At 39.3% G+C, this 24311-nt stretch overlaps 1 protein-coding gene across 1 annotated transcript in view; it reads left to right on the top strand.

The window, feature by feature from the left end:
• ADAMTS16 (ADAM metallopeptidase with thrombospondin type 1 motif 16) overlaps nucleotides 1-24311 on the top strand; it is a 1625291-nt gene that overhangs the window by 891280 nt on the left and 709700 nt on the right. Inside the window, exon 17 of the mRNA XM_044065078.1 lies at nucleotides 10417-10555. Coding sequence (XP_043921013.1) covers nucleotides 10417-10555 — 139 coding nt within the window. The remainder of the gene's footprint in view (nucleotides 1-10416; nucleotides 10556-24311) is intronic.

Raw genomic sequence — 24311 nt, 5'->3', positions numbered from 1 at the left:
AGGCCATTCTAATGCAGGGATTACTTTGGAATATTTTTCTAATTATTTAGCAGATACTACTGCTTTTTTCTGAGTTTTACATATGGTTAGTCTACTACAGGGATAGGGTGGCAAAGTGGTGCAGTGGATAGCTTTGCCATCTCACAAAATAGAGGATCCCCAGTTCATTTCTTGGCTGGGGTGCCTTCTGTGCAGAGCCTGCTTGTTCTCCCTGTGTTTCAATGGGCTTCTTCCTGGTGCTGCCGTTTCTTCCTACATTCCAAAGACATGCAGTAGGTGGATTGAACACTCTAAATTGGCCATAAGTGTGAGTGTACGGATGAGTGTGTGATGCGGATGAGCTACCGTGGCAGGGCTAACCACCCGGTGGTGTAAATTCTTCGCTCTAGATAATTGTCACTGCTGAAGTGACACCCCAACCTCATGTTCAAAAATGGGAAAAAGGGATTGCAGATGGATGGATTCTAATATAGGGGTTAACTTTTTGGATGTGTGTTTGTCATGTCTCTATTAAGTAAAACAAAGTGGCTCAAAGATTTGAGTCAACACTTTATAGAAACCCACTTATTTCAATTCCCTTTTGCATTTTGACAGCTGGCACCCCCTTCATCAAAAGAAAGCATTAGTTAAGGGCCAATGCATAAGATTTGCCAGAATGGTTAGTGGTGCTGTATGTTTTAAGGATGAATGCAGTAAACTGTGGGAAATGTTTTCGAGAAGGGGGTACCTCAGTGAATTTCTCTCCCAGATTTTTTTGGAAGTGAAGAGAAAGAGATTTGATGGGGTATATTTGCCTCTACTTGGGACACACAATAATCAGTTTGGAAGAAGGATAGTTAGTCACCAGAAGGAAACCAACTATGGTAAAGCCCTCATACTTCCATAAAGTACGCACTTTGATGGTATACAAGATATTATATCCAAGAATTGGGCCATATTTGGGGTAGAACAAGATTATATGGAAAAGTGGGAGAAAAAACAATTATAGTTTATCAGAAAGATGTGTGTTTTAAATCTATGACGGAAAGAACACCAAATGATGCAATAGAGGGAAGAATAACTAGATCTGGGTACTGTTCCCAGTGTAAGAATATTTTAGAAGCCTCTGAGCTTTACATTGATGGATGTGGAACTATACAATTGAAAATGAAATACTATTGTGATAGTAAAGGGGTGATTTATGTGGCAAAATGCCAGCATTGTAAAGGATTCTATATTGAAAAAACCTTAAGGCAGTTTAGGAACAGAATTTATCAACACCTATATGACGTTGGCAAAAAAGATTAACATAATGCTCTATATAAGCATATAAAAAGTTTTCCATCACATTTTTTCAAATTCATTGTTATTGACGGTGTTATTATGGGACTTAGGAGTGGACCATTGGACTTTTTACCTTGAATATAAAGAGCTAAGATGGCAGTTAAGATGTAATGCAGGGAACACACTCGGTTTGAATGATTTTATTTCTATAGCAAGTTATTTGAAACTGAAGTCAATGTTTACTATATAAATTGTCTTAAATTTCATTTATTATTGTCTGTAGTAATTGATTTTTATTGCTTTTAATGCCTAAAACGTTTTTCATGAATGAAAGATTGATAGGGAACATTAGGTGCTATGGGGGGGTAAAAGCTAATTAGTTTCAATTAAAGTACTAGTCAGATGTTTTTTTACATTGTATAAAAAGCTGGCACTGTTTTCCTTTTCTTATCCTGAAGAAGTCCATCAAAAGAGGGCGAAAGCACTAAGTGTTTGATTAAACGTGTGTTTCATTTCACTGCGGTTGCTTCCATTTGTGTTTTCCTAGTAGTTTTTGTGATTTTATTTTGTAATCTACTAAGAAAAAATAACCCTGAGACACAGTTGACATCATGCAAAGAATACACACGGGACATAAATGAACACTGCAAGCTTCTAAAACAAAAGTTTTCAAGAAAACATCCTGTAAAAACAAAACTGTTGAACTGTCCCTAATATGTTTTTCAATCTACATGTCAGAATGGAAACTAAATAAACATAGTTCAGCAGTTCTTCACTTCTGTTTGTTTTGCATCTTCCTTCCCTCACTCTACCACTGCTTGAGCTAAACACTGAAAATCAATCTGCCTGGGTATGAGTTTATGATACCCAAACCTGTCATTCCCTTTGTTGCACTCCTTTTTTCCTCCCTTTCAGCACCCTTTTTCCAGCATTCTGTTTTTCTCTTGTCTTCTTTCCTTCTGGATTTCTGCAAAGTTTCTCATAAACAATGATTCATTAAGTGTGCTCCATATTTTAGCTAGTTTTCCATTTCCTTCATCCACTGACAGGTAACTGCTGGCAACATTGACCCACAGCCATAAACAGGGGTTATCAGTGTTGTAAAATAGAGCCCACATTGCTAGATCCATAGTACAGTGCCATGCTTTAGAGCTGGAGTTGGGAGCAGATTATAAGGGGTATGGACAAATAGTGAACCAGAGAAAGGCTGGCATGATACAGCAAGATAGCCATTATACATCATGCCGCTGAATTGTGTCATAAAGCATATCTACATACATCATTAACACAGTGTTTTGGTACATAAACAGGTAAGCACATTAATATGGGCTTTACAGTGTATGAGTCTGATTGTAGAACGAACCAGTCCCTGATGTATTTTGTGAGATATTATCTCTTTAGCAGGGTACACTGTGCCATGCCAGCTTGGTGTAGAGGACTGCTGGTCATTGATATTGTGTTCGTGTGTGTGTATGTGTTGGAGGTACTGTCACGTAAAGGAATGAAGCTTGCAAGAAACAACAGTCACTGATGGGGAACAAAGGAGGTAGCGGTAGTGCTCACTGTAGCTAAAGGAATAAATGAATTTCACTTGCCAATGAAATGCATACTGTTAATGAAGGCTTTGTTTGCTGGCAGTGGAGGAATGATGCACAGATCGCTACCAGGGTGGTAGGGATCCAAAGCAGTGGTAGTGTGGGGAGCACTAGTAGCAGCTGTATCAGAGAAGGCAACAGAGTGGCCACAAATGCTGGGCTTTGAGTGAAGGGAAGATTGGATGACTGCTACTGCTAGAAGATCACTGGAAATCATGTGACAAACACCGCCAGATCATCATCCAGCAGTGGTTGTATATATGGATCACTCAGATCCCCCTGTTGCTTATAATTATAGGTTAATAAGTTCATAGGTGTGTACTAGGCTAATGACCCTGGAGCCTTTACAAACCTAGCCCATAGAAGTGCCCTGGCATCATGCCGCCCGACACTAGTTCCCAGTGCCTCTATGAAGTAGAGCCACTGGAGTGATCCCCAGGGTGAGGTTTCTATTTCCCATGCACTCACTAAGATTTCTCTTGAAGAGGGCCAGTGAGGTGCTCTTCTTGACATGTATGGGAAGTCTATTCCATAGCATGGGCAGTCTCTGGGTTATGAACCTGTCCCTCCAGCATGTTCTGCTGATTGTGATAATGAGGATGAGGTTTCTGGAGCGTGTGGTGCGGAGTGATTGGGATTTCTTTAGATGCAGCATTTCTAACAGAGCTGGGTCAGACATGACTTTGTAAGTCAAGGAGAGATTGTCTCTTAGTAGACGATATGAGACAGAGAATAGCTGGGGTTTTTCCGAGCCTGTCCATGTAGGACATGTGTTTAAGGCCTGGGGTCCTCTTCATGAGGTATTTTTGTGGCCTTTCCAGCTGTTGCATGTGTGTAGTGAGGTACATGCCAAATGGGGCACTATACTTGATGATTGGGCTAATGAGGGAAGAGTAGAGAGAGATGTTGAACTTTTTTTTCCTGGATGCAAAACCCTTGGTAATGAGATGTGTCACATAGAAGGACCTTCTGACCACAGTGGCAATGTGGTGGTCGAAGGAGAGGTTGCTGTCAACCTGTCTTCCCAGATCTCTTATAACACCTTCAGTGCTCAGTGGGCTCCCATCAATAGTGTGCACTAATTAGTGGGAACTGAGTTTTTCGCAAAGGGGATGATGATGCATTTTTTGGCATTAAGCTTAAGGCCATGGTTTCAACACCAGTCATTGGTCTCAGTGAGGCCTTTCTGTAGGATGTCTACATCACTTGGGGAGTTAATAATGTCCCCCAGCTTGCAGTCATCTACGAACTTGGTCAGCCAGAGTCCCTCCATGTCGGTCTGGACTTCTGAGAAATAGATATCAAACAGGAGAGGACCCAGGACTGTTCCCTGTGGGACTCCACTCATAACTAGTTGGCAGTCTGACTTGCAGTCCACTACTTTCACATTGTGGGTTCTATCTGTGAGCCAATTTTCAGCCCACCTAGTGATATAGGGGTTGATGCCTAGTTTGGTGAATTTATCAATAATTCCTGAGTGGGGAATGATATCAAAGGCCTTGGCCAGATCGAGGTAGGCTGTATTAACTGCCTTGCCCTCATCCACAACTCTGGTGACTGGCTCAAAGAAGTCAACCAGTTTGAGCAGGCATGATCTACCTTTCAAAAAAAAAACAAATTGTGTGGGATCTAGAGTTTGGAGATTCCCTATATCCTTGTTAATTAGGTCCATGATGATGTGCTCTGGGGCGATAATTCCCAGGGTCTGTAATCGCTCCCCCTTTATGGAGAGGGATGACTGTAGCAGTGCACCATTCAGTAGATACAAAGCCTGAGGTGAGGCTGTGATTGAACAGGGCAGACAGATGTGGTGCCAGTACACTTTGTAGTTCATGTAGACACATCCAGGGATATTGTCGGGTCCCATGGAAGCTGTATTCTTAGCCTTGGGCAATGCAGATTTAACCTAACCTGTGCTGCAGTAATGCTGGGTGTGGCATTCCTCCAGTATTGTGATTGGTCCTTTAGGGGGGAGAGAGAGAGGTAATGTTGGCACTGAATCTGTCAGCCGGTATGTTGGCAATATCTGTTTGCTCAGTATAGGAGGTACCATTGTGCAATAACTCAGAGCAAACCTGTGTATTGCCATGGAGATTCTTAATATAACTATAGAAGGCTTTGTGGTTAAGTGTCTGCTGCAATTCTGCTTTCATAACTGGCTTTAGAGGTTTTGATGAGGGATCTCAACTTTTTGTTGAGGCTAATAAGGGAGTTTTTCGTCTTGGGACTGCATATTTTTCTGCAGAAGTTTCTTCCTTCTGTTGTAGAGTTTGTTAATGTCAGGGGACCACCAGATTGGCTTCCGTTTTTTGGTGGAGAGCATCTTGGTCCTGTTGGGTATGGCTAGTTCCAAGCATTTGTGTACGTGTTCGTATAGTGCATTGGTGTATGATTCGGCAGTCATACATCAATTTTCCGTTGACATGGGTGCCGTGAAGTTAGCCACCTCTGTTTTTAGGAGCCTAAAGCCAGCTTTGGAGAAGTTTTTCATGGTGGTTACCTTTGTGGGGGGTGTGGGTGAGATGTTGATTTCCATGGTGATTAGTTTGTGGTCGGATCTAACCAGGGAGGAATTGACTACTGGTGTAGAGCAACGGTTGTCCATGTTAGTAATAACTAGGTAAAGGATGTTGCTTCCTCTAGTGGGGGTACGAATGAGCTGGTCCCTCTGAAGAGCATTTCAAAAGGCCTTGGCATAGTGACAGTAAAGTGGCCATAGGAATGTAACATCAATTCAGAATTCATCATTTTACCTCTTAAATCGGGTGTAAGTTCTTTACTCTAGGTTTGTGTTAGTATATAAGGGATTTCTGAATTCAAGCCACTTCACATCGGTGCCTGCAGTAGTTGTTCCAACTTTCAGCCTTTTTCTTAATTGTAAATTATCAGTATAACTTTAGAAGGTGCTATGCTGATTTCATGTGAACAAATAATATAACTAAATGATCAGGCTCTGTTATGTCATCTGAGAACTACACCTAGTCCTAATTTACTTCATGTTTTTTATTAAATACAGAAGGCAGCATTTGGGTTTAGTATAACTAAAGTGTTGAAGGTGCATGACAGTAATATTGATTACATTCTGCCTTGTAGGCAATAGAAATAGTGCAGTCAGTTGGAAACATTATGACACGACTCAGAGTTACTATATCTAAGTTATGAAAGCATTTAGTACAGTACTTATGCTGCAACATGTGCTTCATTTCAGGAGGAAGGATACTGAAAACAAATATTCCATATTACCAATATCATTATGTATATCTGCAGTGGGATGGAATAATTATGTACTTTCTTGCTTGTTAATGTGGCTGTTAAAAGCTAAACAGGATATTCATAAAACATATGTACTCACAGACACAAAGAAACACAGACACACTCACGCATTAAAGAAATAATTTTAGAAAGGGTAAAACAATGTTTACAATGCTCTGTTTCCGGGTTTTCCTCCTCTAAGTGTAGAGTTTCCTGGGAATTTCTTTGTAGGCACCTTGAGACTTTCAAATTGCCTATAAACAAGTGCTGCCTCATGTCCTTTTTCTTATTTCTACAAATAACGTTAAGATCAGGTAATAGCTTGGCAAGCTGGCCTAATCAAGATATGTTTACCTTGACTCTATATTTATACATATGTTATATTCACTGCACTAAAAGCAATAGCCAGTGGATTGTTTTGTAATAATATTTATGGACATCATCCAATACTTTTTGATCACTACACTAATGTAGCAATCAACATTTATTAAAGAGATTGCAGGGTGCATGTATAAGCTTTCCTGAAGTGATGGCTCTTTAGAATTCAGAATATCAGGATACATTACCCACTGTTTACTTACTGTATCACTCCTACCACTTATGCCAGTTATATTTCATTTTTCTCTGCCAAGCTATTTTTCTAAGCATGTAGTGTGAAATGGTGCACTTGTCCATCCAGAAGACTGAGTAAATAAATGAATGCCTGATTTATACTGCATTCTTGTAAAACTCAGGGCAGCTGAGAACATATTCCTGAGCTAAACTATAAGCACCTTAACAAGTAAAGCAGAAAGCACCACATTTAAAACAAATCAGCTGAAATTATAACTGAAGTTATTGAGCAGTTACCATTTCTTCTCACTAAAATTCTTTTATGAATACTTTTCAAATATGCTGTGAAAATGAACAGAAAATACTCTTGAGTTAATAAGGTTGATCATTCCAAAGAGACAGAGCCGTGACTTAAGAGGCACTCAGTCCATCAGAGGTGATACAAACCCTTGGAATCTCCAGCAGACCGTAAAGGTAGAGCAGAGTTCCTTGCTCATATGATAGCTAAGACATTCTTTAGTTAGGAAGCACCCTTTTCATGCAAGAGTGCATAGCTTACATGTAATATGTTAAAGATGATCCTCTAATGAATGGGTAGAGAGTGCAATGCAGACGTGAAGGGAGAAATAACCCATCTACTGTTCTTGCATCAGATGTAGATGCCGAAGACCTGCTGCATGTATTCTCATATACCACTCATTGCAGAATTTAACACAGATACGCTTTTCAGATGGTAAAAGAAGTTTTAAATTTAGTCAATAAAGGCTAAGTAACTGTTCAGAATTACTGGACTCAGATTCATATTCATTCTTACTCTAGTATGTACTTTAACCTATTCAGGGTTGTGAGGTACTGGTGCATTCCATTCCAGCAGCTAATGGGTCAATCCTGAATGCAATGTCATTTTATCATTCTATTGCAAGATGCTTCCAGACTCACACACACACAGACACACACACCATAGATCACAAACACACCTTTGGAGAATTTGCAGGACTATCAATTCACCTAGAGCATGCCACTGAGATGTGGATGTAAACCGGAACACCTATCAAAAACTCATGCAGATACATGGAAGGCATGCATACTCAGTACAGAGTGTACACAGAATGCAAGCTAATGATATATAGACTGTGAGGCAACATTGCTAAGCACAGCAGCATGTGTGACTCAGCACTGCAGTGATCCACATAATTGTAGGGCATCTGGAATGTTTCTCGTATAGTGAAGCAAGCCAGTAGGATCTTGGTTTACCCAGGGTAGAGTGCATCCCATTGTTAGCTATCCAGAAACTTATTTCCACAAGACAACTTTCTTTGGCATGGACAGGACATGAAGTGACATGATAATAAGACAGGTAGAGTTATTATGAGTCCTGTAGTGGTACCTCAACTCTCCATATCTCCTAATCGTATTTCAATCAGGCAGTGTACAGATCAAAAAAGAATCCAAGTCAAGTAATGGATGTTTCTTTTATATTCACTGACTAAAAGTATCTGTTTTCAGGGAGACCCAAGAGGACTGTCAGGTTAAGTAGATTGCTGAGTGTCACACAGTTAGAAGAAAGCAAACCCACACAAAAAGGCTTTGTCAATGTAATCTGAACCTTGATATTCAGTTCTTGTTTAAATATGCCATTTACTTCTATGAAACTAGCCATATAGCTTTTCAATGTAAAATCTCTGTAAAATGATTTAAAAAGTATAGTAACAAACCTCACAGACATGCTACAAACAGAAGCTGATGGCTGCTGCGACAATTTAAACAGAAATCTGGTCTCCACCTTTTCAGACTCAGTCTCTTATCATGATCTTCATCTAAAAATACAATTAAACAGCTCAGTTATAGGAGAAGTCCTGTGTGAAGTCCTCTCTTCTCCTCTCTTGCTCTCCCTAACTTCCCCACTCCTCCTACCACCTCTACTCTCCCCTCCTCCTGCCACTGCTATCCTTCCTGTACTACTCTACAGTGAGACATACTGGAAAGTAGCTTGTCTGTCTCCTTACCAGTCCACCTTTATCCTGTCATTAACTAAGTACTCGAACTTTCAGCAGCACCACATGTTTACCCACATTGGTCATAGTATAGTATGGTCTCTGTTCTAGTCTGATTGTACTGCTAGACATGCCCGTTTAAGTTGATATAAGATTGTATATGATTATAATACTTGTTTTACCATTAGTTAGCCATGTATGCACATCTTGTATCTTTGATATATCTGTGTTATATTGTTGTAAGTTTTATACTATTTTTATACTTTTGTACTTTATATTAATTTTGTTTTCTCCCCGGGCCTCCACTGAAAAAGGGCTTCAGCTCAATTGGACTAACCTGGTCCAGAAATGTCAAATAAATAACTGACTAAAGAATTAAATATATAAACAAAGTCTAGCCAATCACATCTCCTGCAAGAATGCATCGATATTCTTTCAGCAGATCAGCTGAGTAATTGATTGCCCTTTTTCTGAAAGACAGGCATGCAACTTGCAGACAGTAAATACAAGTGTCCATTAAGAATTAGTGTGGTCACCGATCCCTAAACCCCAAGTATCTGTTCAGTCACTGGTTGGTGCAGACATCTATGGTTACAGTCTGCTTTTCTCTGCTCCTCCCAAACCCGTTTTAGGTCTCTTAGAATGAGTCATCATGTGAATTAGCTAAAATTATGGTCTTAAAATGCATTATATTTTGTTGTCCTTTCTTGTTGAAACATTTCATTAAGGCATATGCATGCCTTTTTTGTTCACATTTAGTATATTTTAGACAAAGAAGGTGTCAAAGCAGGACGGTATTGTTATTCTTAATAAGATGATCTCTGGTTTTACCTCAAATCAAACTGTCTGCTTGCAGTTTATTTTAAGCATAACAGCATTTAGAAGCTGTTGCCCCATTTTAGAAACATTTTGAATGCTCATCACATGCATGTATTGATAATATTCTTGCATTCCTTTATGTCTTTCATCTCTAGAAACTGGCATTTTTTTCATACATAGGCAGATATACCCCTATTACATAGCATGTGTTACAACATTTGAAAAAAGGCATAGCTGTTCTGGTAAAAATTACACTTTTAATGCCTTGCTTAGTAATTTATGTATTCATTTGTCCTTTGTTGACCAGGTTAGTCCCACTAGGCTACTGACCTCTTCTCTAGGAAACCTGAGGTGGTGTTTTTACTAATGGGGGAATTTGACCAGGGAATCAGGGAACCATCCCTACTCTTTTTGATAGGTGCTGTGGAATCTTTTGTATTCACCTGAGGTACCTCCAACTCAAGTAGATGAGGCTTCAGTTTAGTGTCTCAGCTGAAGGGCAACACCCTCAGGAGATCAGGACCCTCTTAATTATTCACTGCAGTGTGAGCAATCCAGTCACCTGGGGTGAGAAAAGGACAAACAGATGTCTGATCTGCCAGCACCAAAGGTAAGTGTGCTCACTACATGTGGTGCAGACATATGTGAACCTGCAATAACATGCATAATACATGCCTTATGGTAGATGCCTGTAATTCTGGTAAGTAACTCGACATAAGAAGGTTCGCTTGTAACCCTAGTACTGACAGCTGTATTTTTAAATTGTGTCTTATAAACGATTTATGGTTACAGTTGTATCTTATAAGCGGATTGTATTTTTTTTGTCTGAAGAGGTCACTTTAGCACACAAACCTGCCTACTGATAAATAAACAAATTACAATTGTCTTCATTAAATATTTAGTTTAACTAACCTGTGTTACTGTCCTCTTTATTCTGTCAGATTTTACTTCAAGGCATAAACCCAGGCATCATCTGGGAGTACGCAGTGGCAAAGTCTGAAAGTGAAAAGAAAATTCCTCCAAAGCACAACTACACATGGGCTGTTATTCGCACAGAATGCTCTGTTTCCTGTGGTGGAGGTAACACATTTCAGCATGGTGTGCTGCATAACCTTTATCATGGGTCTTGATAAATATGTTTCTGACTACTGATATTCTTCTGGCAGCTAAATCTCTATCTAGAATTTTAGAAAATTTCAAAACAAATGAGCTGTTCATGATGGTTTTACTGACATAGAGAGATAAAGCCCTGACTATGACCCAGGCAACCCAAGCCTGATTTGAGGCTTGAGATGCCTGTTTGAGCTGACTGTGAGGAAAATGCATGTATAAGGCGACTCATGTTAGTTTTCTGACAGCATGTAAAATAAGTAAGTATACTGTTTTTAATGGATTTGTTGCTAATGGGTCCATTTCTGCAGACTGGCTTAAAGATGTAGAAATATGTTAAAATCAGTGTTATGTTACTTTATGTGCTGGTTTTAGATATAAAAAGATTAGCCCAAATAGTGAGGGGCCAGAGATAGCATGATGACTGTCATGCCAGTACATTATTCTTGATATAAACAATTTGTGTTAGTTTTTTTTTTCAGTTATAAGTTTATACAGCCAAGAAAGAGCAGTATCATTATTTTACAGTCAGAAACTAAGAACGGGTGCTGATGCTTTATAGTGTTGAACTCAGGGCATATATATATAGAAAGTACCTTGAACTTCAAATAACATTTCCAGTATTTCAATGTAAAGTCTTGTGTTACTCCAATAATATACCATTTCATCATTCTTTGGAATAAGTTTTCGATGTTTGCGCTCATATGTGGGGTAAAACAATCTCCTCTGGTTTTTCATGTCTTTGCTATAATGGATTTCGGGATGAAAGATAAAATAACTCTGATTTTTACCTTGCTTTTTAACTAAAAAATGCACTCTTCTCTAATAATCAAATGAGAATTCCAAAACGGGCATGACTACCTTTTCAAAAGTATGCATCCACTCTTCACAGCTGACCACCCATCTGAGTTTAGTTCTTGCGACAGGTCCAGAATGTATGAAATCAATTGGTTCCTTCATTTCCATACTTTCAGCAGCTAATATCACTTTTTTACCTTGTTGATTGAGGCAAACAGAGAGACAGAAATAAGATATCACCTATGAAGAAGCCACATTGATTTATCCGACGTAATAGGCAACCACTTTATACTACTTAGCTTTTCCCTTGTCTTAGTTCAAATAACTAATTTGACTGAGTCCCCTCCTTTCCCCCCATCTTTTATATAGGGATTGAAGATATGAAGAGCTTCTTTTTTTTTTCAGCACATCCCAAAATATTACTCTGCCTCTTCCTTTGCTTGTGTTACTCCACCTATATTGTTGAATTAGCAGAGGAAGGCTTTCTAGATTTTATTGCATGTTTGGGAGCCATGCATATTGTTTCTTTGTGAATTGTATATTTAAACTTTCTTCCCAATCTTTTTTTGACCTCCTTTGATTAATTCCTACTGTATATTTTATACAGCTTATTAATTATTCCTTTTTTAACTGCAGCTTCTTTTGTAGATAAAAACTCAACCAGTGCAGGCCTTTCATTCAGGATTTCTCTATTTGTTTATCTTTGTGTATAGTTTGACAGCAATCCCTGCTGGGCAAGGCAATCACTAGCCTGCAATCCAAATGTCTTTTTTGCCTCTTCTCATTCTATTACTTTACCCTCTCTAATTATTTGTTCCAGATACCTTGTTTCTTTTGCCAGCTTCCTCCAGCATATTCCACATTAGAACTGTTTTATTTATTTATTTTACATTTGTTGATCGGGAGTAGTCCGACTGAGCTGCAAATAGCCCCTTTTCAGTGGAGGCCCAGGGAGAAAAGCTCCACAACATGATACAACACTAAAAACAATTACAGAGATAATTACAATATTTGCTGGTATTAGCAACATTATACAAGTTACAAATATTTATAGGTAATCGTTAATAATGCATGTAATGTGACAAATAATTATATTCTTACAGTCATAGAGTATTAGTTCAATAATAACAGTTACTTACTGGAGTTGATTGAGGGGAGATTTGTAGGAGTTAAGCTAAGGGACAGGAAAAAGAAGGTTAGACAGAGACTGATAAGTAAGGTTAGGAATAAGTGTTAAAGCTGAGAAGAGTGAAAGTCAAAGTTAGGGACAGTGTTCAAATAATGGGCAGATTATATGGGGAGGGCAGTTTATGGGGGATGTGTGCAGAGGCAGGACCAGAGTGTTTTCAAGTATTCCTTTGCAGCTGCTTTGAATTGTTTGGGTTGAGTTATTAGTCTGATTTGGAGTGGAAGCTTGTTCCAGGCAATGGTAGGATGATAGCTATAGAAGTTACTACCCATTTTAATCTTAGGTTTGTGGATAAGTAGTAAGTCTTGGTCAGAGCTGCGAAGTGATCGACTGGGAGAATAGTGAGATATACAGAAGGATAGGCTAGGGCAGCAGAAAGGTTGATATAATATAGAATGTATAATCTGGACCTGAGAGAAAAGAAGCAGGTTGGGTAGTTCCAGCCAGTTTAAGTGAGACATAGTGATGAGTTTTTTAAGTATCTTGGGCAGAGAATCTAGCTATCTTGTTATAGGCTGAGTTAAGTTTTGCTAGGAGTGTGGTGTTAAGGTTTGTGAGTATTTGAGAACCGTAGAGAAGACTGGGTACATATAGGTATAAGATAGGGTTACTGTAGATTTGTTGGTGAGAAACTTTCTATTTCTGTAAAGGAGGCCTAATTTATGATGGGTCTTCCTGATGCAGTTATTAATGTGCAAGTCAAATTTAAATTGATCGTTTATTGTGACATCTAAGAGTTTGGTACTGGTTTCAGCTACTACTGGAGTCTTATTGAGAGACCTTATAGGAAAAGTAGATTTAAGATGGGTAAGAGTTTTTGGGGAGAAAGAGAAGGAGTTTGGATTTTTTTAGGGTTTAGGATTAGTTGGTTGGTGGTAAGCCAGGATTCGACTGATGTAAAAGTGGCCTGAGTCTGAGAGATGAGATCAAAGGGAGAGTCAGAGATAGTAATTAATGTAGAGTCATCTGCATATTGTACAAGAGATGTCTGGGGGCAAGACGTATAGAGTAGATTTGTAAAAATATTAAATAGCAGTGGACCCAGGATGGAACCCTGGGGTACACCCATTTTTATGGGGAGAGAAGGGGAGAGTGCTGAGAGCCACTTCACTGATTGTAATTGGTCAGTGAGATAGCTGGAAAACCAGGTGGCAGTGTCAGAGGAGAAATTAAGATTAGCTAGTTTAGCCAGAAGTAGAGAGTGTGAGACAGTATTGAAGGCTTTAGAAAGGCCTATTAGTAGGCAGGAGACAAGTTTGTTGCTATCACGAGCAAGGGATATAGTGTTAGTAAAGGAGATCAGGGCAGTGGTTGTACTGTGTTTTGGGTGGAATCCATGAAGAGCAGCAGTAAGTAGATTTTCTTGTAAAAAATATTGCAGTGTTTGCTTGTGTATGCATTTTTCAAGTATTTTTGACAGGGGAGACAGGATGGCTATGAGTCTAAAATTAGAGATTTCATGGGAATTTCCTCCTTTATGGATAGGTAGTGTGTAGAATTCTTACCAGATAGATGGAACTTGAGACTCAATAATAGATCAGTTAATCAAGATAGAAACAGGAAAGGCAAGTGTATCAGCTGCTAGCTGCAGAAAGAAGGAAGGAATATTATCAGCAGAAGTGGACCATGGTTTTAATTTGGAGAGTACAGATTTAATGTAAATAGTAGCTACAGGTTGCAAAGAAAAGGGTTTAGAGAAGTTGGGACTTGAAGGTAGGACAAAGTGATTGGAGTCTTTAGCTAAGAGGGGATCTGTTTTAACCATATTAGTAACAGTTTCTATAAAGACGGTATTAAAGATAGTAGCAGTATCTTTAGGTATATTATTTGGGTAGAGATTGGGGGAGGAAATGTTACATTACAGGAGAATACAGACATACCTTCAAATTTGACATCTGTCAGCAAAACCTCAGTGTGCATAGCCCTATGTTATTTGGCATTAGTTTACAATATTCTGTAAAAATTCCGAAGAAAGGCTTACTCTGGCCCTTTGCTTGTGACTCCCTCACCCATGACTGCCCTTTTAAACTTGGTTCCTTGGTTACTAAAATAAACAGCTATGGGCATGTGGTACTGAGATAAATGCCTTTGTGATGTCAGGAAGGACTATCCAGCATTTGAGTTCTTCACTGCAGGATGTTTTAGAAAGGAGGCAAGTATCACCAGCCATGTTGAAGCTTTGACTGCCCTTAAAGAGGCCCCCTTGGCCTTTAAGGAAAGTTCTGGGCAAAGTTTGTTCTAGCCTATATGCTAGCATTTTAGCCATGATCAGCATTAATCAGTGATATTGGCCGGTAGCCACTCTGGTAGTGTAGGTGGATAAAGCCCTGACTATGACTCAGCCGACCCGGATTTGGTTAATGGCTTGGATGTCTGATGGATCAGCAAGGGGGGGGGTGTACCCATTCCAGGAAGGATGGGTGGTTACATGGGCATTGCCATACCTCTCAACCTCATAGAGCAAGAAATCCTGACAACTCCATAAATAATGGTGGGATAAAGGCCCAAAAATAAGGACAATTTTAAATATTGCTTCTACAAACTTAGAATGTTGATAGAGTAGAAGGTTTTACATTAGCATGGATTTTTTTGAAGCGTATAAAGTCTGAAACTCAAATATCTGTGATTAATTTCTGACTTCAATCTTTAATGAATTAACAATGATTTGCCAGAAAACCACAATATTATGAAAAATGGATCAAAAATATGAGGCAAAATCAGGACATTCTGTGTAAATCTGTACAGCTGGGAAGAATGGACATTACCTGTGTCGATCTCTGGAGGAGACTGGAGTTGTGCTGTGGGGGTTTGGACTCCTCCTTGGGAAATGGTGGTGGGCTTGGCTACCATGGAGTTGGTGCAATACACTGCATGCCTTCATTGCATACTCATCCCTGAGTTGAAACCATAGGACTGTAGTGCAAAGGAGGAAATAAAAAGGTAGGCCAAAATTATAAAATGTCCCAGCTGATGGTGAAGGTCAAGACACCCAGGACACCCTTAGGTTCATCAAATGGCCCCACCTACTAGAAAGTAAGTTTGGAGAAAAAATAGAGAAACCGGAAGACCCAATGCAGATGCAGCAGACTGGGTAGAATGTCATAGGATGAATCAGAGAGCATAAAGTGCTGAGAAAATCAGTAATATGTGCCATAGTTTCCTGTATCACATGTTACTTTTATACTTGGGGAGTACAATCATTTTGGCTTTGGTCATTGGAGGAATAAGTAATTTTTGTTCTTTTAATCTCACTGAAGACCTCAATATGAACCTAAACTATTCAACACCTCTGTATTAAAAATTCTATGGGGAAACCACTGGACCTTCCAGACATGTCTCTCCATTTTGTTCTGTTATTAGCTTTTTGAATATCCTCCAGGAAGATGTTGGTATCTGATAAGACCATACATTGTTAGATTAATGAGACCTCATCACCTTCTTCAGATGGTCACTGGTAAAGTACGAGCTTTTAGGTATGTACCACTGGTGGCAATTAATATGTGATGGTCAGGGATAAGCATATGCAAATACAGAGTACTATCTCAGTTCTGATCAACACTTGTCACACCTAAAGAAGCTTTACGCTAAAGAGCTACATGGGAGAGTTATAATCACAAGCATCTAACGATTTCACTCACCTTGCTCTCAGACAGGTGTCTCCCAGTGCAGCCCTGCTATAACTAACTGAAACTTAGGCAAGATAATTAAGATATTTTTATGCTTCAGACACACACACACACACACACACACACACACACACACACACACACACACACACACACACACACACACACACACACACACTGTTCTTCTGAGTAGGGGCTAATTGTACCTTTTTATTGCTAGTGCCCCTTTTACACACTTTACTGTAGCACACTGCTACCAGATTGGCAGTCTACCATACACTGAATACAGTTACTATCCACTCTTAAAATAAACAACCTTTATGTAATTACATGGCTCTTGGAAAGACAGATACCAGCAAATAATAGGTCACCACATCTTCAAATACACCTTTATGCTAATAGGCAAATCAGCACCCACAGACTGTTGACACTAATTTATTCTTAAGTTGAAATAAATTAAATTAAGCAATGCACTTAGTAATATTGAATATACAGCAAATAAATTCTTGTACAAAGAAAAATAACATTTGTTTAAATAAACAGATAGCATTAAAAATAATGCTGCCTGTACAGCTCTTTAGTTTCTAACACTACGCATTAAATAAAGGGTTTGCTCTATAGGCAGATGACATTAAAATACTGCCTACAGCTAGTTTTCTGTCACCATTTATGACAAGCTAAAGAATTTGGCATGCTTCATCCACCTATGACTTTTAAGAGCATTGAAGTTGAGGAAATACACAAGCAATGAATCCCAACTATGGCCTGCCAGTCTGGGAAGTCCCATATGAACACTTCAGAAGGTAAAGCATAAGTGCTGCTGCTGCTCAAGAGTTAAACTCAGATCCTGAAAGATCCAGGTTCTGAATTTCCTGTTTGATTTTGATTTCAAAAGTAAGTTTCCTGTTTGGGCAGGCACACACACACATCATAGAAAGTGCAATCCAAATAAAATAATGTAGCTTTAGGCAGGAAGTATCTCTGTAGATGCATGCATGTAGGAGTTTCAGTTTCCAAGGCTTGCTATATGTCTACAAATTAAGGAAAATGTAGAATATTATACATTATTCTACACTCTACACATATATTTCAAAGATTTGCTGGGAAAAAAATTACATTTTGCACCAATTCTCATTATTTTTCTAAAAATAAATACAGTAACTTTTAGCTTAGTATGACTTTTTTCTACGTTTTATATTTTAAATTTTTGCTGTGTCTTTACCGAAAATAAAACTGCAAGTTTCATGCAACCTGTCATAAAAATTTTGGTACATAAATTTTCTCATAAAATAAAAAAAAGTTTCCCTTGTCTCATAGGTTTTATTAATTGATTATTTCACCATTCATTATTATATCTACAATTGTCTGCTCTTTCCTTCCTTCCTTAAAATTCCATTTAAAGTATTTGGAGTTTTTTGGTTCCCCTTGCATCATCTTTTGGTAACCTACCCCAGTGCCTCTTGTCCATCATGGAGTCTGCCAGCTACCTCCATATAGCTGGGTCTGGCTGTCATACCATCTGCAAAGAGGATTTTTTTCTTATTTTGCCCTAACCATGTTCCCCTTTTTCTGTGGTCCTGTGTTTGGTTATATCATGAGGGTGGGTATGCACTGAGGAGGTGTTTGCATATCACCTTGCCTCCACAGCAGCTCACTGTCCTCACAGTAGCCCCACCTTGGACCACAACACCTCACATGTCCCCAGCTTTCACCAGGGATCACTATACAGAGAATGCCCTTGCAACTGCTCTCATTCTGGAATAGGAGTGCCTATCCTTTCCTGCCACTCTGTCAGTCACTTGAGCTGCTAACCAAACTTTGATTGGCTGTGGCAGAAGAGTAGTACTGCCACTATTCAATTTCATAACAGCAGTTCTGAATAATGGTATGGAAATTAATACCGGTACTGCTTTTGCAGTCAGAATTGAAGCACTATGTTACAATAAGTGGTTTGCTGCAGTAGTAAAAAGTAGAAAGAACTGTTTTTTTTGTTTGCTTTGTTTTCTTTTCTTTTTGGTCAACCTGAAGTGAAGAGCCTTTTTTTTTCATCGAAAGGATTTTGTTTTTTGGCTTCATAATTAGATGTAAAGTTAACTTTTCCTAACCAAATATCAGGAATGAGCTGGTAAGCAGGTGCCAGATAAGGTTGCTATGAACTTCCTTAGCATAACTTTATTTCAGGGTCTTTACTTAATAGGGTAGTACATTCAAACTCTAGGACAGTATTAAGAAACACTTTCCTAAGTTTATTATGTATGCAAATGTCTTTGAAAGCATTTCTGTAAAAAAAATCTCCTTACTGAAGAGTATAAATAGATGAAATCCATCTTCATTCTATTTCATAGATAATTATTTTTAGCTATCCATCCCTTTTGTGGTGCTTGGCCAGCTGTGCAGACAGGTCACTTTGTTAGCCTGTATAAACAAGCAGTCTTTGTGAGACAGATGTTTTGGCTAACAGAAAATGTGAATTCACATTCACTTCATGGTGAAGTGATGTGTTATGAAAAAGACGACTACAAAGAAAATAAGAAACTGGGTTAAAATGTGTGAATGTTGTATGTAGTTAGTACTCTATACAGTTTGCGGTTTAGATAATTGATAGAGACAGAAGAAAAAATGTGGTGCCATGCCAGTCTAAGGTTCAGACAGGTATCTCTGAAAAGTAGATCTACTGGGCAAAGTTTTGTTATACTGTTAAAATTATCTGAATATTAAGGTCCTAGTGACTGTTAAACTTATGGATACTAATATTCTGTCTAGAATGTTACCTTACGTGAAAATAACTAGTCTCTTCTCATGAGAAAACACAGAGGTTTTATAATGGGAGTGTCCTTCTTTCCTGCTTTGGTTTGTGATTTTTTTTCAGGTTTAAGAATCATTCTGTGATCTATTTTGTGTGACATTTTGTGGACATTAGATGAGTATTTTTATGTTTATTAGCATGTTGTTGTTGTGTAAATTTGTTTTACTGTATTGATTTTATTTTATTTACTCGTCTTTTTGTAGGGATGTGTGTTTAGGTAAGTTTATGCTTTACAGTTTTCTGCAGAGACATCAGTTTCCTGTTCTTTTAGCACGATTCATTGGACAGGGGGTGTAATTGCATTGAATGTATGCTTCAGTGCATTTTGAAATTTTATTCTATATTTCATTGTAGTGTAATTTTTAAATATATGGCATCTGATGCTGGTAGGTTATAGTTTTGCAGTTTGTGGCTTTCTGCAAGGGCTGACTGAATGCTTGTTACATTTAGAAACATTCTACTGCTAAAATGTTACATTTATACTGTTTAGTCATGTTTACATTTTAATGTAGGGAATATTTCTTTTAGCAGCTTTGCACCTTTATGTTTTCTGTTAGTCATGGTTTGTGTAGGTTTGAATGTTCATTTGGTAAACAAAATAATTTGGATAGGTTACTGGACCATAGTTTTTACTAGTGTTAAAAGTGAAGTGCATGGTCTTTCTTGGTTAGTGTGAATTCAGTCCAGCTTGTGATAGCTGTGATAAATACTTCATGACAGAGTTGCAATTGGTGGTAAACAAGCTACCTTGTACTTTTGCATAGATAAACATTTTCATAGGTTCATAGGTTCATAGGTTCATACTAGGCTATCTGCCCTAGGGCATTTATAAGCCTAGCCAGAGTGTGTTTGGCTTTCACCACCCATTTTAAATGAATTTTGGTATGCCCTTTTTTGAGGTTAGTATACTGTGCCTCTGTCTAACAGTGACACAGAAGTGATACCCGGGGTAAACCTACTATCTCCCATCCACTCATCAAGATTCCTCTTCAAGAGAGTCAATGAGGGACTCTGCCTAACCTGGACTGGGATTTTATTCCAGAGTGAAGGGAGCCTCTGGGTTATGAATCTGTCCCTCCAGCATGTCCTATTTATTTCAGTGCTGAGGTTCAAGTCTCTCGAGCGCGTAGCTCAATGGGATTTAGATTTTCTAAGGTGCAGCATGTCCATTAATTCCGGGTTGGACATGGCTTTATACGTCAGGCACAGATCACCTCTGAGCAGGCGATATGCCACTGAGTAGAGCTGGAGTTTCTTTAACCGAGCAGCATATGGCATCTGTTTGAGCCCTTTGATCCTCTTGGTGAGGTACTTTTGGGGTCTTTCCAGTTGCTGCAGGTGTCTGGTAAGGTACATCCCAAAAGGGGCATTGTACTCAATTATGGGCCTGATGAGGGATGAGTAAAGAGGCATGATGACCTCCCCTGATCTAGATGTGAATCCCTTCATGATTAGGTGGGCTATATAAAATGTTTTTCTAACCACTTTGGCCACGTGGTTGTCAAATGAGAGATTGCTAAAAACTTGGGTCCCCAGGTCCCTAATTACGTCTTCCGTACTTAATGTATTCCCACCTATGTGGTAATTTGTGGGCACTTTGTTTTTGCCAAAGGGGATGACTATACACTTTTTGGCATTTAGCTTGAGGCCATGGCTCTGGCACCAGTTGTCTGTTTCTATGAGGCCCTTTTGTAGAAACATCACACCCTAATATCTATATCTTTCAGTTTTTAGGATAATGTTTATCTTGCACTTAGGCCTACATATTAGGCTGTATCGCAAACACAGCCAGATAGAAAGAACTACACAGACAGTTCAGAATGTGAAAAAAAACAGTGTCAGCATTTTGAATGAGGATTTCATCTAGAAGATATAGAATATAGGAATTTTCTCTTCTAAAATCTTAGTTTCTCACAAATTCATTTACTAATGGAAAAAAGTTTGTAAATAAATTACTGACATCTACTACCTCAACAAAGGTTGCGATGTCTCTATGACATACTCTACAGAGGAGAAAAGCAGAAAGATGAAAGAGTCATAATACAGCAATCTTCATAACATAAACAGCTAAAGTGAGATCTGTCTTCTTAAAGAAGAAGAAGACAAGACAAACATTTGCACATAATAAAATTAAAATATTTCTTTAAGATAATAATATCTAGCCTAGAGAGTCTGATGCAAGTTGAGAAAGCACTAAAGTGTAAATGCTTCTGCTATGTCTTCAGCAAGCAGGACTCTCTCAAAGTATATTGCAAATTTAAGATTAACTATATATGTAGCCCAATGAAAAACATCAAGGGATAGGACTGATTTTTAAAGGATCAGCAAGATAAATGGATAGTATGTTAGTACAGTTGTTTCACAATAGCAATAAACACTGAAGTCTGAATAGTTGTTAACATGACTGAATTCTTGCTAACAAATGGATTCAAAGACAAGAGGATGTGGAAATTAGAAATGCTGTTTATTATAGCAGAAACTGAGCAGCATTGATAGCATTGTGCCTCCTTGGGTAATCACAATAATCTATGCATGGATCACACTTAGAGACAAACCACCCACCCCCGAGACTGTGTGTGATTCAGAAACGCAAACTATGGATGCTTTTTCTGGGGTGCATTTTACTTTTTTATTTGTAAGCAAACTTTGCATCCAATGGTAGCATGAACAAAAAATCATAATTAAAGGAAGAAATTCAGTTTTGCTCTTCAACTTTAATTCTTCCTGAATCCTTTCAGTAATCCCTAAATAACCAAAATAACCAAGACTACATTGTAATAATCAATTTTAACTAAGGGTCCAGATGCCACTAGGCACTAGAGATAATGAGGGTATAGATGTCTCCTGAGGTGCATTTTAGAACTTTTTCCAACCTTTTGATTCATAGGTTCATAGGTAGGTACTAGGCTATCGGCCCGAGGGCCTATGTAAGCCTAGCCAACAAGGTTCCCTGGCTTACTCCACCCAAGAAAGTTATTTTCCTGTGCCACTGTCGAGCAGAGACACAGAAGTGATCCCTGGGGTGTATTTCCTATTTCCCATCCACTCATCAAGAGTTTTCTTGAAGGATACTAATGAAGAACTTTGCTTGACATAGATGGGTAGCCTGTTCCAGAGTATGGGAAGTCACTGGGACAGGAATCTATCCCTGCAGCATGTCGTGTTTATTGTGGTGACAAGGTTTAGGTCCCTAGAGCATGTAGCTCATAGGGATTGGGATTTCTTTAGGTGTAGCATGTCCCAACAGCTCTGGGTTTGACATAGCTTTATGTGTTAGGCAGAGATCACCTCAGAGTAGGCGATATGCTACGAAGTAAAGCTGGGTTTTTTTGAGACGGTCAGTGTAGGGCATCTGTTTGAAGCCAGTAATCCTCTGTGAGGTACTTCTGTGGCCTCTCCAGCTGCTGCAGATGTCTTGTGAGGTACATTCCAAAAGGGGCTTTGTACTCTATAATGGGTCTAATGAGTGTCGAGTAGAGGGGAACAATAACCTCTTTTTTCCTGGATGAGAACCCTTTTATGATGAGGTGTGCCACGTAGAAGGACTTCCTGACTACTGTGGCGATGTGACTATCAAAGGACAGTTTATTGTCCACCTGGGTCCCAAGGTCTCTTATCACACATTTGGTGTTAAGTAGACTGCTGTCTATGTAGTAGTTCATGGGTACAGAGTTTTTACCAAAGGGGATGACAATGCACTTTTTGGCATTGAGCTTGAGACCATGGCTCTGACACCAGGCATCTGTCTCAGTGAGGCCCTTTTGTAGGATTTCCACATCATTTGGGGACTTGACTATGGTTCCTAGTTTGCAGTCATCTGTGAACTTCATTAGCCAGAGGCCTTCTGTGTTAGCCTGTGCTTCAGAGAAGTAGATACCAAACAGGAGAGCTCCCAGGACTGAACCCTGTGGTACTCCACTTGTCATTGGTTTGAGGTCAGATTTGGAGTGTGCAACTTTTACAGTGTGGGTTCTGTCAGTGAGCCAGTTGGCAACCGATTTTGTGACATAGGGATTTATACCAAGTTTAGTAAGTTTAGCTATAATTCCAGAATGGGGGATGGTGTCGAAAGCCTTGGCGAGGTCAAGATAGGCTGTGTGAACCACCTTTCCATCATCTATGGCTTTGGTGAATGCCTCAAAGAAGTCGATCAGGTTCAGGAGACATGATCTGCCTTTCACAAGCCCGAACTGGGTGGGATCCAGAGTTTGGAAGTTACCAATGTCTTTGTTTATGATTTCTATGATGATATGTTCCATGGCCTTGCAGACCAAGCTTATCAGGCTAATAGGGCTATAGTTCCCGGGATCAGTGGTGGCTCCCCCTTTGTGGAGTGGGATAATTGTTACTGTACGCCATTCAGTGGGCACAAAGCCTGATGTGAGGCTATGATTGAACATGGTGCTTAGATGGGGAGCCAGTTCGTTCTGAAGTTCATGTAAAATGCAGCCTGGGATGTTGTCCGGTCCCATGGATGCTGTGTTTTTGGCTTTAGAGAATGCAGCTTTTACCTGCATAGTTGTGATTACAGGGACTCTGCATTCTTCCTGTATAGATATGGGCCCTTTAGGGGGTGAGGGGGGTGTAAAGTTAGCACTGAACCTATCTGCCAGGATGTTGGCAGTATCAGTTGGTTCTGTAATTTTTGTGCCGTCGTGCTGTAACTCAGAGCAGATCTGGATGTTGCCATTGAGATTCTTGACATAGCTATAGAATGCTTTGTGGTTGTCCTTAGAATCAGTGGCAATTTTGTTTTTGTAGCTAGCTTTGGAGGATCTTATAAGGGATCTCAATGTCTTACTGAGGCTGACCAGGGAGCTCCTCCACTCATGGGATTTTACTCTCTTTTGCAACAATTTCTTTCTTCTGTTGTACAGTTTATTTATGGCAGGGGACCACGAGATTCACTTCCTTTTTTTGGAGGATAGCATCTTGGTTCTGTTTGGGATAGCACGATCCATGCACTCGTGTAAGTGCTTATAGAGTGCATTTGTGTAGGATTCAGCAGTCGTAACTGTATTGTCCATCTGCATGGGTGCCATGAAGTTCACCACTTCTGTCTTAAGAAGCATGAAGTTGACTTTGGAGAAATTTTTTACCATGGTTTCCTTAATGGGGGGTGGGGGCGGGATGTGGATATCAAGGGTGATTAGCTTATGGTCGGATCAGTCCAACGAGGAGTTGACTTCAGGTGTGGAACACCGGTCACTCATGTTGGTAATGACAAGGTCTAGGATATTGTTGCCCCTGGTGGGGGTGTGGATACGTTGATCCAGGGCATTGGAGTTTATGAATTCCAGAAAGCGT

This window comes from Protopterus annectens, chromosome 3.part0 (assembly GCF_019279795.1).
Source record: "Protopterus annectens isolate FY-2018-M chromosome 3.part0, PAN1.0, whole genome shotgun sequence".
Classification (NCBI taxonomy): domain Eukaryota; kingdom Metazoa; phylum Chordata; order Ceratodontiformes; family Protopteridae; genus Protopterus; species Protopterus annectens.
This window is presented reverse-complemented; position numbering and strand designations above follow the sequence as displayed.